We start from the raw sequence: 14,915 nt of genomic DNA, 5'->3' as shown, positions 1-14,915 counted from the left end.
TTGAAAAAACCATACAGTTCAATTAAGAACATATAGGAGTGACAACCTAATTTTCTTTGAAACAATTCCATTCTGCACAATGTGGTAAAATAGCAATGTAAAAAGTATAACCACCCTAAGTGATTAGAATACAGCCTCAGTGACCTGACGTGTGGGTTAGCGCCTCTTTTCATGAGCTCTACAATTCTGGAGCATTCACTTCCACACTCGGGGTTTGCAAGCAAGGCTTTGAACACTGCACAATCCATCTCCTCACTTGCATATTCACTGATACCAGAAAGATGAAGCACTTCCTCCCTGGGTGGGGGTAGGGCTTTGTCTCATTCTTTCTCTCCTCTAGACCCGCCTATCATCTTGCTCTCTTCACCATGTAATTTGTGGAAAACATTGACTTATCTTCAAATATCATTCAGCTTAGTCAATATATCCAGTCTGTAATTAAACACACTTTTCTTTTTCTGGTATGCCTTACGATACTTGATCTGTATTTTTTCTTGTATTGGCAAACGTATTTACTCTTTTAGATAACTGTCTTTTGCTAGTTCAAATTTTATGATGTTCTCTCTCTTTCCCTTCCCCTTCCTCCCTCAGTCCCTCCCTGGTTTTTTTTTTTTTTTTTTTTTTTTTTTTTTGACAAGATCTCATGTCCCAGGCTGGTCCTCAATTCACTTTTGAGAATGATCTTGAACTCCTGACTCTTCTGTCACCACTGCCTATGTATTGGGGTTTCAAGTGTGCACTGCCATGTGGTCTCTGCAGTGTTGGGTGCAGAACTCAGGGATTCCTATGAGCTGGGCATGCATACTAACAACCAACCTATTTGCCAAGCCAGATCTTAATTTTATTGAGGGTATGAAACAAGTCATATTTTTCTGTTTTTCTGAGACTTGCTGAGCTTGTTTTTTGCACACTGTCATCCTCAACAAATATTTGCTGAATGAATCAATGTATTATAACAGTCAAAAGCAGCTGCTGTTTCTCGGGGCACCTTCCTGTAACTCAGCCCGGCTTATTTGCTCTGGGTGGGAATCTGGAAACCAAGAATAAACTCAATGGGAAATTATTTTTAAAGGTTTAAACAAAACCATTTGCTGAAGGACTATGAAACTCTTATGCTAAAAACAGAAGTCCCATTTAATGGCTACGGTGGTCACAGCTGCCTGACTTCCAACCGGCTTCTTTACAAAGGTGATGTTCAGACGTTACCATCTGAGAAACACACAGCTAACGTGGATGCTGTAAGCAGAGCAGAGACTGCACCAGATGGATGTCCATTCTCTTACACAGAGATTCTGGGCTGTTTCTTTGCCCAGACATGGCAACAGCTAGTCCACACTCAGTCTGAAGTCAGAGTGTTGAGCCATTCCCCAACATTTCTCTGTGAATGACTCTTCTGAAAAACAGTTATGGGAACTTTGATTTGCTTTTGACTGGAAACTATAAGATTCATACTGTGCATCTGTGGTCATGTGTCTGAGGAACTAAGGACACCATCTTGTACTTTCCTTGATGGTTTTTGAGACAAGGTCTCTCACTAGCCCGAGGGTCGTCAGTTAGCTGGTCATCAACCCCCAGAGAGCCTCCTGTGTCCTCCATCCTACTCTGGATTATAACTGTATGCTACTATGCAGGGCTTTTTATGTGAGCTCTGGAGTCTGAACTCAGGTCCCAGGCTTGTAAGACAAATTCTTTACTGATTGAGCTATTTCCTCAACTTAGCCCATAATTCGCTTTTTAACAATGATGAGGAGAAGAATTCTATTAACAATTAATTCAAGGTTTGAATAAGATGCTAGTTTGCATCAGGGTTTCCTTGGTAGGCAGGCTTAGATGCACTTTTGCCCATGTTGTTAAATTTAACAAGCAAATAAACAACAGAACAAGAAATAGGATACCCAACCAGATTGGAATTTCAGAGAAACAATGACTAATTCTTAGTGTGTCCAAGATTCTGTAATGGGAAATATGTTCACTAACAATTATCATTTTTAAGCCACATCAAGCTTAACTGGGAATTCTGTATTGTGTTTGGCAACACCTTTTTTTTCCTTTTGAAACCTTACAATCAATCCTGGATGAAAGAGACAAGTAGATGATGTTATGGGAAGGGGTCTGGTGTGGCTATTATTAGTGGTATTAATTTACCATAAGATCACTATGCTTGACCTTTAAAGACAAACTGAACACATCCAGTTAATAAGTTTCCAGAGTGAGAAAGTGACCAATAGGTATGGCAATAGCCCCCAGTAGGTATCACCTGGCCTCCCCTGAGGGGATGGGGAGTTTCCTAAGAGTATTGTGGTGTCTGGAAAGGTTGCCCTCATCTTTGATTGACAGGAGCATATGACTACAGGAGAAGAGAGCACCACTGAGCAGAACACACCCTGCATGAGTCCTCCAATGCAATCTTTCCAGTTCCCCAACCCCTTTTCCAAATGATGCAGCTGCTTTAGAGAAACAAGGAGAACATTCCTTCCTCAATCACCTGTAAAGTAGGGTATTTTGCCTGAGTGTGTGGCTTTCTGTGAAACACCCCATCATATCCTCTGGATCTCCAAGATGGCTTTATTTCCAAAGAATTCTGGACCGTGAAACCTAGATTCAAACCCAAAACTCTAGAGACTTTGGAAGTCAGGTAAGTGATTCATTAGGTCCTAAGTTTTCTAATTTGCTAGTTTCTTTAAATGGTTAGATTGAGTTAGGACTTGCCTCCTCATAAAGAGAGGTTGAATGTTCAAGATTGCTTGTTTGTCAGAAAGTATGAGAAGCAGAACTTTTTCATTCAGAAATAACCACTGAACACTATGGTGCCACAGGCCTATGGGGTAGAGAAAGGATGGTGACCAGGCTCTGCTCTCCTGCATTGTCTAGTGCAATAGGACACTGATGACCTACTCTTTCATCAGCCTGTACACACACACATACACTACAGACACAGACACACACAGACACACACAGACACACACAGACACACACAGATGTACACACAGACGCACACAGACGCACACAGACACAGACACACATATACATAGACACACACACAGACTCACACAGACACACACACACACACACAGACACACACACACACACAGACTCACACACACACACACAGACTCACACAGACTCACACAGACACACACAGACAGACACAGACACACACAGACACACATAGATGTACACACAGACACAGACACACATATACATAGACACACACACAGACTCACACAGACACACACACACACAGACACACACACACAGACTCACACACACACACACAGACTCACACAGACTCACACACAGAAACAGAGACACACAGAGACACACAGAGACACACAGAGACACACAGAGACACACAGACACAGACACACACACACACACACACACACACACACAGAGACACCAGCTCTACCTGGGGCTTATCATGCATTCTGTTTAGTGAGGAATGTCCTTGCCTTATTGTATGGGGGCATCTAGTGAGCACTTTAAGAGCCAAGTACGTTATAAATATTCTTTCATTGAATCCTCATCACAGCTCATCAAGGTATCTTACAGACCAGAAACTGTACATCTGAAACGCAGAGGGTCTTGGCCTGCAGTCAGGCACTCACGGAGTGGACAGTCCTGAGACAGGCATGACCCTTCTGGCTGTGTAACCATCATAATGACATTTTGCCCTATTTAAAAAACCTGCCAAGGTCAGTTTCTGGGAAATTACAGCCATTTCAGTAGAGAGAAAAACAAAACCACTAAGAACCAAAACCCAACTGTGTACTTAAAATAACAAAACAAGCTGTGTTGAAAATAATAGAACAAACTACTTTAGATATTGTTAAATAAATAAACAGTCCATCTTACTATTTTTTAAAAAATCTAATAAATTACTTTCTTTTTTGGTTCAAATTCCTAGAATTACCTCCTGGGATGTCCTTATGAAAATAAAAAGAATGATTTGAGTTCAAATAAATATTTTATTTAACTAAAAGGACACAACATAAATCTTAAGAGACTGAATAGTCAAGAGTTCAGAGTTCAGACTAATTTGGAGTCTTTATGAAGCTCCCTTCTAAATAAAATCCCAGGGTAGTGACATGACACCAGGTTAGAGAAATGGACCAGAAATTCCCACCCAGACCTCATGTGGCTTTATTCCTATGAATTTATGTGCAGAGTCCTAAATTAGGAATGCTGTAAAGTCCCCTAGAATGTTCTTCTATTTATATATTATCAAAAATAAAAACAAGGTTACATCTGACTTTCCAGTGCCTGACCCTCCTCCAAATGTCCCTCTACCCAATCCCTGTCTCCAAGACCTTGAACTTTCTAAGTCTCGAATTGTCACACACTGAACAGGTCTGTGCTACAGTGGAAACGAATAAAGCTCGGTTCTGACGTCAGATCAGGAAAGTTTTACTTTCCAATACAGACTTTTCTGCAGAGGTTTTTTTCATGTGCTTCTCAACACAGCACCTCCACTCTGATGGGAAAGTCCCAGGGGGATGTTTTCATCAAAAGCCAGTTTTTTTTAAATTAAATAATCAAATTTAGTAGGGAAAGCATAAAGTGAATTGAGAAATTAAATGTTCTAACTAAGAACACAGTCAGAATACAGTGGTTCACTGAAGATTGGAAGTTGTTTTAGTTTTAACTGCCTTCTTAGTGAATCAATCACACATTCTGTGTTTCAGTCTTTTAAAAAAGACTCATCTGTGTTTTATATGTATTCCTGTTTGCATATGTATTGCACCACATGTATGCAGTGCCACATGTAGGCAGGAAGAAGGCATGGGATCCCCTGGAACTGACACTTGTGAGCTGTCATGTGGGAGCTATAAACTGAACTTGGGTCCTCTGGAAGAGTAGTTGTTGCTCTTAACCACTGGCCCATTTCTCCAACTCCTATGGTCTTTAATTTTTGAAATATGATGATTACATGTATGCTGCTGTTGCTTTCAAAAGAAAGTTCTGTAACATATCTACTTTCATGGAAAAGGGTTGGAACATGGCTGCTGTCCATCAGAATGTAGGACAACCCCACAGTTAATAAGGACCTTACAGAAGTCTTGAAGTCCTTGGGTCTAGAGCCAGCCTCACTGCAGGTACACCTTGATTTCCAGTCACCCAGCCTTACCTTCTCCCAGACATTTAACAAGAGCTAAGTGTATATCATCATTTTTACCATAAATAGGAATAGCCTTTTGTTCTAATATAAAGGGGGCTTCTCAAGCACTGTTTGAAGAACAAACCAGAAATGTTCACAAGTTAACTTAGAATACCCAGTTAAGAAGTGGTAATGCAGTTCCTACCATGGTAGAGTGCTTGCCTACTGTGCACAATCCTCAGGTTCAATCCCCAGGAGAAACATACATATAGAGTCATCAAAAATAGAGGAAAAATTCATGACAGAGTTGCCAGGGTGCTAAGGGAGTGAAAGCAGCCCTTGTTTGAGGTCAAGCTCCTTAAGTGTAGCTACCTCTGGACTTCAACACTGCAAAGAGAAAAGCCAGTGTGGAGCCTTCCTCAGAGCAGTTTATCAGGACCCAATATTAATGATCGGCATGCTGCCAACCCAAGAAGCAGAGGCCAATGACTTATCAGAGACTATTCAGTAGAAAGGGGGACACTGACAGAAACCCTGCCCTTCTAAATGTTAAATGTTTGTGTCCATCTCTCTACCTGCCATGTGGGGTAGCCAATATGGGCTCAGATCTGTGGCTGTTATCCAGGAGAGGAAAACCAGGCCTGGGAAATTCAAGTAGATCACCTGGAAAACGGCTGATGAGTTAAGGTAGAACTTGAATTTAGACAACAGGTCTACATCCAGTGTACGGGCCCGTATGGCTCGAGTATAAAATGTTCCCCACCGGTACATGTTTTTGAATACTTCATCTCTAGCCGCTGGGACTTTTGGGGAAGGTCATAAAATTTTTAGGCTGTAGAATGTCACTGGAGGAAGTGAGTCACTGGGGGAAGACCTTGACTTCTTTCTTCTCTGATTCCTAGCTTGGATATAAACAGTTACCTCCCACTACTGCTTACCATGCCTCCCTGCTGTGACGAACTGGGTTCACTTCAACTGCAAGCCAAAATAAACCTTTAAGTTTCTTCTTAGGTATCTTGTCACACTAACAAGAAAAGTAACTGATAAAGACCTTAACTACCAAATAAATATGAGCAGATGTCGCCTTCATATTTGAACATAGGAAAAAAAATTCTCCTTGAATGGAAAAGTCTACATCAATTCAAGGGGGAAACTTCCAGGCTGGTAACTACCTGTTATCTTGCAGCCATAAACTTCAAATCTCATAGATATTCCAGTTTCCCAGGATGCAGGTTTGATTCGGACAAATCGAGTTATCAGTGGTTTGGGGAAAACTCCAAAGACAACATCCGTGGGATTGGTGTTTCCCTGAAAGATCTAGATGGGAGAGAGTTAACAAACTGTATTAGAAACAAATCCCAGATGTCCTCAAATGCTTGTAGAAATTGTTTACAGTTCTAGCGGGTTTGTTTTTTCTACCAAGGTTGGCATGCCATTAGCAACCTGCCATGCAATTTTCCCAAATAACTGTAATCAAAGAGAACCCTGTCCAACGTAGAATACCACCCCAATCATGTATTCTTGAGTGGCTACAGCCTCTAAAAGCACTGTGACCAGGATGACATTTATTAAAGGACACATGCTGACATCTTCAAAAGTGATAAGTTGCTAACTTTACCTGAAGAGCCGCAGTTGCACACGTTCCACAGAAGCTCCTACCATCATCGTTCCCAGTAGCTCCCTGAAGGACCGCTCTTAGAATCCTGGGTTAGGTCTGGCTTTTTGAAATTCTAGCTCATGATCTCAGATACAACCCTAAGCCAAATACCTTCCTCCCTTTCCCCTTCCTTCTTTTTGCAAACATTGTTGCTTGCATCCCTGGCCAACCTTGAACGCACTGGGTAAGTGAAAATGACGTTAAATCCCTCATCTTTTTGCTTCTACCTCTCAAGAGCTGGGACTTCAGGGATGTACCTTGTGCATGGCTTATGTGGTAATTGGGATGGACACCAGGGCTTTGTGCATACGAAGCAAGCACTCCAGCCACTGAGCCACATCCTCAGCTTCCTGCCCTCTTTGCTTACTTGGTCCCTTGGCAGATGTTCTTAGTCATGCATCTGTGGTTTTAATACTTAGGAGTTATTGGTAAAATTATGCTTCGGTGGTCAGAGGCAAAACTAAAAATAAATGACTTTTAACTGAAAACTCCTAGTCTTCTGCTTCTAGGTACAAATGGGTACTTTGATTCTAAGAACAATGAGGCATGTGGCCACAAAGGCCGGGAGGGCCTGGTATAAAGCAGGTGCCTGTGAATGTCCTTTGGGACCATGTGGAATGTGGTTGCGTTGTTTACGGGATCTTTGTACGATATCAGGGAATGTTCTGGCAAAAACCTTCCTCAGATAAGAGTGGAAGCTTCTGTTTTGTAGATTTGTGGGTCAGTTATGGGTGAGGACGGCAGCAGTATTTAAACCAGGTGATTGTGATGCACGTCTTAAATCCCAGCATTCAGGAGGCAGAGGGAGGTAGATCTCCTGAGTTCAAGGCCAGCCTAGTCTACACAGAAAGCTTCAGGACAACCTGAGCTACATAGAGGGACCCTGTTTTAACATTCCCCCATCCAAATAAAGTAAAAAAAAAAATAGCAGTTCTCTGTGGTACCGGGTGTGTCAAGCACTGTGACTCTCCACGATCTCTCAGGTGTTATTACCAGAGCCTTCCTTGCAGGGCTGTAGGAACAGAGGTCATCTGGATGCTCTGGTTTCATTTAGGTTCAGTGAAGACCCCATATGCCAAGGCTCATCCCTGCTGCATGCTTTTTTATCCACTCGGCCCAGGAGCACTTATGAGTACAGGGCTGCCATTGCTCTAAAACATCAAGTCATGAAACTTCGGGGCAGCACTGCCTTGCGTCCTTTCCATAAGGCCAGATGTGAGGGGTTTTCTTTCCCAGGTAGAGATGGGGTCCCATGTTGTCAATCTTTCATAGCCCTTGTACTATCCATGGAGTCTTCCATGGAACTCTCTTCCCACAGAGGAGCTGTTCCCTTGCACTTACTTGCCTTCATCTTGTTTGCCCTCCATGAGAAAGGGATTTTGGCACTGATCAAGGGAGTCCTTATTTGTATTTTACTTCATATCTGCAGAGCCTTTCCTCAGTTCTAGCCAAGACTGTGAGTGTTCAAGTAAACTGAGGCCACGTGAACTGAATGGGCCTCCCTACAGTGTGTGTGTGTGTGTGTGTGTGTGTGTGTGTGTGTGTGTGTGTACGCGCGCACATGCATGCACACACACGGGATCATAAACACATGTATAAGGGCAGGGGTAACCTCAGGTGTTGTTTTTCAGACAGTATTCACCTAGATTTTTGAGACAGGGTCTCTCACTGGTCTACAAGGAGTGTGATGGATCCTCCTGTTTCCAAAGCTCATGGCTATGGTGACAAGCACATCCCACCCTACTCCCTGCTTTAAAAATTATCTATCTATCTATCTATCTATCTATCTATCTATCTATCTATCTACCTATCTATCTATTTTTATGTATGTATTTATTATATATAGGTACATGTGTGGTACATGTTAGTTGTTCTACTTCCACCCTTTAGGTCCTGGGAATGGAATTTGGGTTGACAGGCTTATGGATGAGCACCTTTACCTACCAAGCCATCTCACTGGCATGTGTATGTATGTGTGTTTATATATCTATCTCTATCTATCTCTATCTATCTATCTTTCTCTCTCTCTATCTATCTATCTATCTATCTATCTATCTATCTATCTATCCATCCATCCCCCCACCCACTCTGTGTATCTATCCATCCATCCACTCTGTCTGTCTATCTATCTTTATCTTTATCTCTATCTATCCATCCATCTGCCTACCCACTCATTCACTTACGCTATCTATCTATCTATCTATCTATCTATCTATCTATCTATCTATCTATCTATCTATCCATCCACCCACCCTGTCTGTCTGTCTGTCTATCTATCTATCTATCTATCTATCTATCTATCTATCTATCTATAAAACATGGGTTCTGAGGATGGAACTCAGGTCCCCAGGCTTGTGTGGTTAGAAATTAATTGGCTGAGTATCTCTCCAGCCCCTCAAGCATTTGATTTTGAGTAACATCAAATATGAATGCTCAAGAATCTTTTGATTAATAAATCAGAACAAGTATAACTAACTTCAAATAAGTAGGGCCAGCTGAGGGCTCAGGAACCTCCGTTCCTAAACAACGGAGGGCAGGATAAGTGTACTGAGGCTGGGCTCAGCTGCCCCACTGGGTGAAGCTCCAAGTGAGGAGGCAGCATGCTATCTGTGTGACCTGAAAAGAACACGGCAAAATGCCCACTGTTCTGTTCTTACAAGAGAAAGCCAATTGTACTTGTAAATGAGTTTGTGACCACTGGGGGTAGATGAAAGGGCTCTAGCCCATTACAGAGAGGGAAAGAGAAAAAGATGTATGAACAAAGAGTGAAGAAACACAGGGTGAACCCAAATAAATGAAGTAAAAAAACCATCAGGAACTTCTGAGTGGGTAATGTTAGGTTGCACACTGTCTGTCTCTGGGGTTGAAGGTGATTCTTGAGTCTGTTGTTTAATTCAGTTTATGCTGTCTTTTTTACTAACATCTGTGTAACTTCCTCCTGGCCTTTGGATCTGGGAACATGAGCCTCTGGTCAGATTTAAATCCCTAATTGCACTTTTCATTTTAAATTAATTCAAAAAATAAACCAGGCCTGACAGAAAAATCCCCATATAAACAAATAAAAATTGATCATGCATGTGAAGACTTTGGTAGGGAAAGGGGGGGAGGAGGGGGAGGGGAAGAAGCCAAACTCACAATGGCTTTATTTCCCTCCTTCAGGGTGATCCAGTCCTCTCCGTTGGAGCTGATGTCTACTCTGTAAGTCTTGACATAATATTTCTTCTTGGTTTCCTTGGAAATGGCACCCTGTGTCCCCACAGCAGTAACGAATCGCAGGAGGCCCAAGTCCACCTGCAAGAAAATGACACAGGGGTTCAGTCAGCAGCCCCATCGAGCACAGCTGCGACCTAAGCAGCTTTTCCTGCAGGTTCTACAGGGGTTTCATCCATCAGATCCAGCAGGGCCCAAGGTGACGTCAATGGCCCCTATCATCCCAACCCCCCTCTAAAGGAAGGCAAAGGCTGTCAACCTGCCTTCTAGGTGTTTATGCCTGCATAGGTCAGTGCCACTGCCAGCTTGGGTCAGAGAAACTTCCTGCAGTAGGTAACAATTCCTACAGAGACTCAGAACTGGTCAAAGTGTGGAGAATAATAGAGTGCTCAGCCCTGATCAGGGCATCTGCATTATTACTTTCAAGGCTTGGGGAACATCGCAGAAGGGGATAGAGAAAGACTGTAGGATCTGGAATAAGGGGTGGAGTTTTGTGCAATGCTGTCATCCAGGCATGACATGACTTATATCCACTGACTTTACCTGCATAAGGCATGCACGAGAATGGGCCTGTCCATACCCCCCTGCCACACACACACACACACACACACACACACACACACACACACACACACACACAGAGGAATCTATCAGTGAAGGAGTAAGAGATATTTTCTTAGTGGTGTAGCCACTAGCAAATTGCCCACACTCCTGTAAGCAACCCTGAATAAAATCCATTGGTACACAGACACAAACAGACACACACACACAGACACAGACATACCAAGAGATGGGGGGAGAGGGAAAGGAGGAGGGAGAGGGGTTATGAGAAAGGAGAATGTTCACACCACTGCAGCCAAGATGACTTGATCCATGGTACAGAGGAGAAAATTGAGTTCATGTCAGTATATCTTCCAATACATTAAACATACTTTCCAAAGTATATCATATGTGTAATTTTACAGATGAAGAATCAAGACAGACAAGACTGGTGTACACACTAGCTACTGGGAAGGCGGGAAGTATGCCTCCCATCTGATCCAGTTGATCTTGTCTCCCAACTCTTTCTAGCATCCCACTTCCTTCCAGTGAGATGATACCAGAAAGGGCACTGATGTAAGGCCCTAGGAGTGCTACGGTTCTAGGAAGACACAGGTAGAGTCTGGGATGGTCTGGCCAGGAGAAGAATGCAGGAAGGCTGGCCCCATGTGAAGCCCCTTCCTTCTACCTTTTTGTTCATGGCCTTGCTATAAGCAGCTATGTTGAGAAGCAGATGGATCCCCAGGCAAAATGGGGAGGAAAGATATCATTAAGCAAAGCTTGTAAGCTCCTCTTGGTCAGTTTCCAGTGAGGCTTCCCAACAAGAGAGCCTCACGTTGTGTGTCTTGTTTGTTAATCTCATACCCTGGAGGATAGTGAGGACTTAAAGGTAAATTGTATTCTGTTCTGTGTTCCCACCGTGATTAGCTAGCTGTCATAGCAACTGGGACAGTGGTTATAAACTAGAATCCCTGAACACATCCCCCTCATGTGTATATGTAATGTATGTGTTTATGTATGTATATTCAGGTATATTTTGTGTCTGTCTCTGCAAGGATGGAGTCATAAGCCAGTGCTGTCACACACAGCTTTTTCACATGGATTTGGGGGATTGAATTTAGGTCTTCAAGTTTGCATAGCAAGCACTATGCCAATTGAGCTACCTACCCTCCCAGCTTAGAAAGACCTTTCCTGCTTCTGTTCCTATTCCTCAAATATTGTCTGTATAATAAAACTTTCTTATTGTCATCATTAATAATTACATATAACTTAGAAATAAAACTCGTGATGAGTCTCCATGTGTTGAGTGTTTTCACTGCCTTTCCTTAGATATTTCCTGGAAAGCTGTTTCCTTCTATTTGTTGTATGACCTGGATTTTACAGAGGAAAAAAGAAAAAAGAAATGTCTTTCTAAAAAAGATACACAACAACACCCGCGGATCCCGGCCCGCAGCAGCTCTCTGCTCCCAGACTTGGTGAGAGAGAGACCCAACCGCCTGGTCAGGTGGGCACTCCTGAGGCTGCAGAGCAGAAGACACCACCAACACTGCTCACCCCTGCCCACATCCCTGGCCCAAGAGGAAACTGTATAAGGCCTCTGGGCTCCCGTGGGGGAGGGCCCAGGAGCGGCAGGACCCCGCCGGAACCTGAGGGAAACAGACCTGATAAACAGTTCTCTGCACCCAAATCCCGTGGGAGGGAGAGCTAAACCTTCAGAGAGGCAGACAAGCCTGGGAAACCAGAAGTGACTGCTCCCTGCACACACATCTCGGACGCCAGAGGAAAAAGCCAAAGACCATCTGGAACCCTGGTGCACTGAAGCTCCCGGAAGGGGCGGCACAGGTCTTCCTGGTTGCTGCCGCTGCAGAGAGCCCGTGGGGAACACCCCACGAGGGAACCTGAGCCTCGGGACCACAGGTAAGACCAAATTTTCTGCTGCAAGAAAGCTGCCTGGTGAGCTTGGGACACAGGAAAGCAGAATTTCTCTAGGACCGGGCACGTTCTGTGTTTACCGGAAGTCCCACACCCGCGGATCCCGGCCCGCAGCAGCTCTCTGCTCCCAGACCCGGTGAGAGAGAGACCCAACCGCCTGGTCAGGTGGGCACTCCTGAGGCTGCAGAGCGGAAGAGACCACCAACTCTGCTCACCCCTGCCCACATCCCTGGCCCAAGAGGAAACTGTATAAGGCCTCTGGGCTCCCGTGGGGAAGGGCCCAGGAGCGGCAGGACCCCTGTGCCTGAGACACCGCGGGAACCTGAAAGAAACAGACCAGATAAACAGTTCTCTGCACCCAAATCCCGTGGGAGGGAGAGCTAAACCTTCAGAGAGGCAGACAAGCCTGGGAAACCAGAAGTGACTGCTCCCTGCACACACATCTCAGACGCCAGAGGAAAAAGCCAAAGACCATCTGGAACCCTGGTGCACTGAAGTTCCCGGAAGGGGCGGCACAGGTCTTCCTGGTTGCTGCCGCTGCAGAGAGCCCGTGGGCAGCACCCCACGAGCGAACCTGAGCCTCGGGACCACAGGTAAGACCAACTTTTCTGCTGCAAGAAAGCTGCCTGGTGAACTCAAGACACAGGCCCACAGGAACAGCTGAAGACCTGTAGAGAGGAAAAACTACACGCCAGAAAGCAGAACACTCTGTCCCCGTAACTGATTGAAAGAGAGGAAAACAGGTCTACAGCACTCCTGTCACACAGGCTTATAGGACAGTCTAGCCACTGTCAGAAATAGCAGAACAAAGTAACACTAGAGATAATCTGATGGCGAGAGGCAAGCGCAGGAACCCAAGCAACAGAAACCAAGACTACATGCCATCATCGGAGCCCAATTCTCCCACCAAAACAAACATGGAATATCCAAACACACCAGAAAAGCAAGATCTAGTTACAAAATCATATTTGATCATGATGCTGGAGGACTTCAAGAAAGACATGAACACACTTAGGGAAGCACAGGAAAACATTAATAAACAAGTAAAAGCCTACAGAGAGGAATCACAAAAATCCCTGAAAGAATTCCAGGAAAACACAATCAAACAGTTGAAGGAATTAAAAATGGAAATGGAAGCAATCAAGAAAGAACACATGGAAACAACCCTGGATATAGAAAACCAAAAGAAGAGACAAGGAGCTGTAGATACAAGCCTCACCAACAGAATTCAAGAGATGGAAGAGAGAATCTCAGGAGCAGAAGATTCCATAGAAATCATTGACTCAACTGTCAAAGATAATGTAAAGCGGAAAAAGCTACTGGTCCAAAACATACAGGAAATCCAGGACTCAATGAGGAGATCAAACCTAAGGATAATAGGTATAGAAGAGAGTGAGGACTCCCAGCTCAAAGGACCAGTAAATATCTTCAACAAAATCATAGAAGAAAACTTCCCTAACCTAAAAAAAGAGATACCCATAGACATACAAGAAGCCTACAGAACTCCAAATAGATTGGACCAGAAAAGAAACACCTCCCGTCACATAATTGTCAAAACACCAAACGCACAAAATAAAGAAAGAATATTAAAAGCAGTAAGGGAAAAAGGTCAAGTAACATATAAAGGCAGACCTATCAGAATCACACCAGACTTCTCGCCAGAAACTATGAAGGCCAGAAGATCCTGGACTGATGTCATACAGACCCTAAGAGAACACAAATGCCAGCCCAGGTTACTGTATCCAGCAAAACTCTCAATTAACATTGATGGAGAAACCAAGATATTCCATGACAAAACCAAATTTACACAATATCTTTCTACAAATCCAGCACTACAAAGGATAATAAATGGTAAAGGCCAACATAAGGAGGCAAGCTATACCCTAGAAGAAGCAAGAAACTAATCGTCTTGGCAACAAAACAAAGAGAATGAAAGCACACAAACATAACCTCACATCCAAATATGAATATAAAGGGAAGCAATAATCACTATTCCTTAATATCTCTCAATATCAATGGCCTCAACTCCCCAATAAAAAGACATAGATTAACAAACTGGATACGCAATGAGGACCCTGCATTCTGCTGCCTACAGGAAACACACCTCAGAGACAAAGACAGACACTACCTCAGAGTGAAAGGCTGGAAAACAACTTTCCAAGCAAATGGTCAGAAGAAGCAAGCTGGAGTAGCCATTCTAATATCAAATAAAATCAATTTCCAACTAAAAGTCATCAAAAAAGATAAGGAACGACACTTCATATTCATCAAAGGAAAAATCCACCAAGATGAACTCTCAATCCTAAATATCTATGCCCCAAATACAAGGGCACCTACATACGTAAAAGAAACCTTACTAAAGCTCAAAACACACATTGCACCTCACACAATAATAGTGGGAGACTTCAACACCCCACTCTCATCAATGGACAGATCATGGAAACAGAAATTAAACAGTGATGTCGACAGACTAAGAGA

The 14,915-nt window shown here is 43.5% G+C and overlaps 1 protein-coding gene across 6 annotated transcripts in view; it reads right to left on the bottom strand.

The window, feature by feature from the left end:
• Nrp1 (neuropilin 1) overlaps positions 1-14,915 on the bottom strand; it is a 155,149-nt gene that overhangs the window by 37,904 nt on the left and 102,330 nt on the right. For all 6 annotated transcript variants that reach the window (NM_145098.2, XM_006255825.5, XM_063277784.1 and 3 more), the window contains 2 exons: positions 9,891-10,046; positions 6,271-6,415 (listed from right to left, as the gene is read on the bottom strand). In NM_145098.2, coding sequence (NP_659566.1) covers positions 6,271-6,415; positions 9,891-10,046 — 301 coding nt within the window. The remainder of the gene's footprint in view (positions 1-6,270; positions 6,416-9,890; positions 10,047-14,915) is intronic.

The sequence above is a fragment of the Rattus norvegicus genome, chromosome 19 (genome assembly GCF_036323735.1).
Source record: "Rattus norvegicus strain BN/NHsdMcwi chromosome 19, GRCr8, whole genome shotgun sequence".
NCBI lineage: Eukaryota > Metazoa > Chordata > Mammalia > Rodentia > Muridae > Rattus > Rattus norvegicus.
This window is presented reverse-complemented; position numbering and strand designations above follow the sequence as displayed.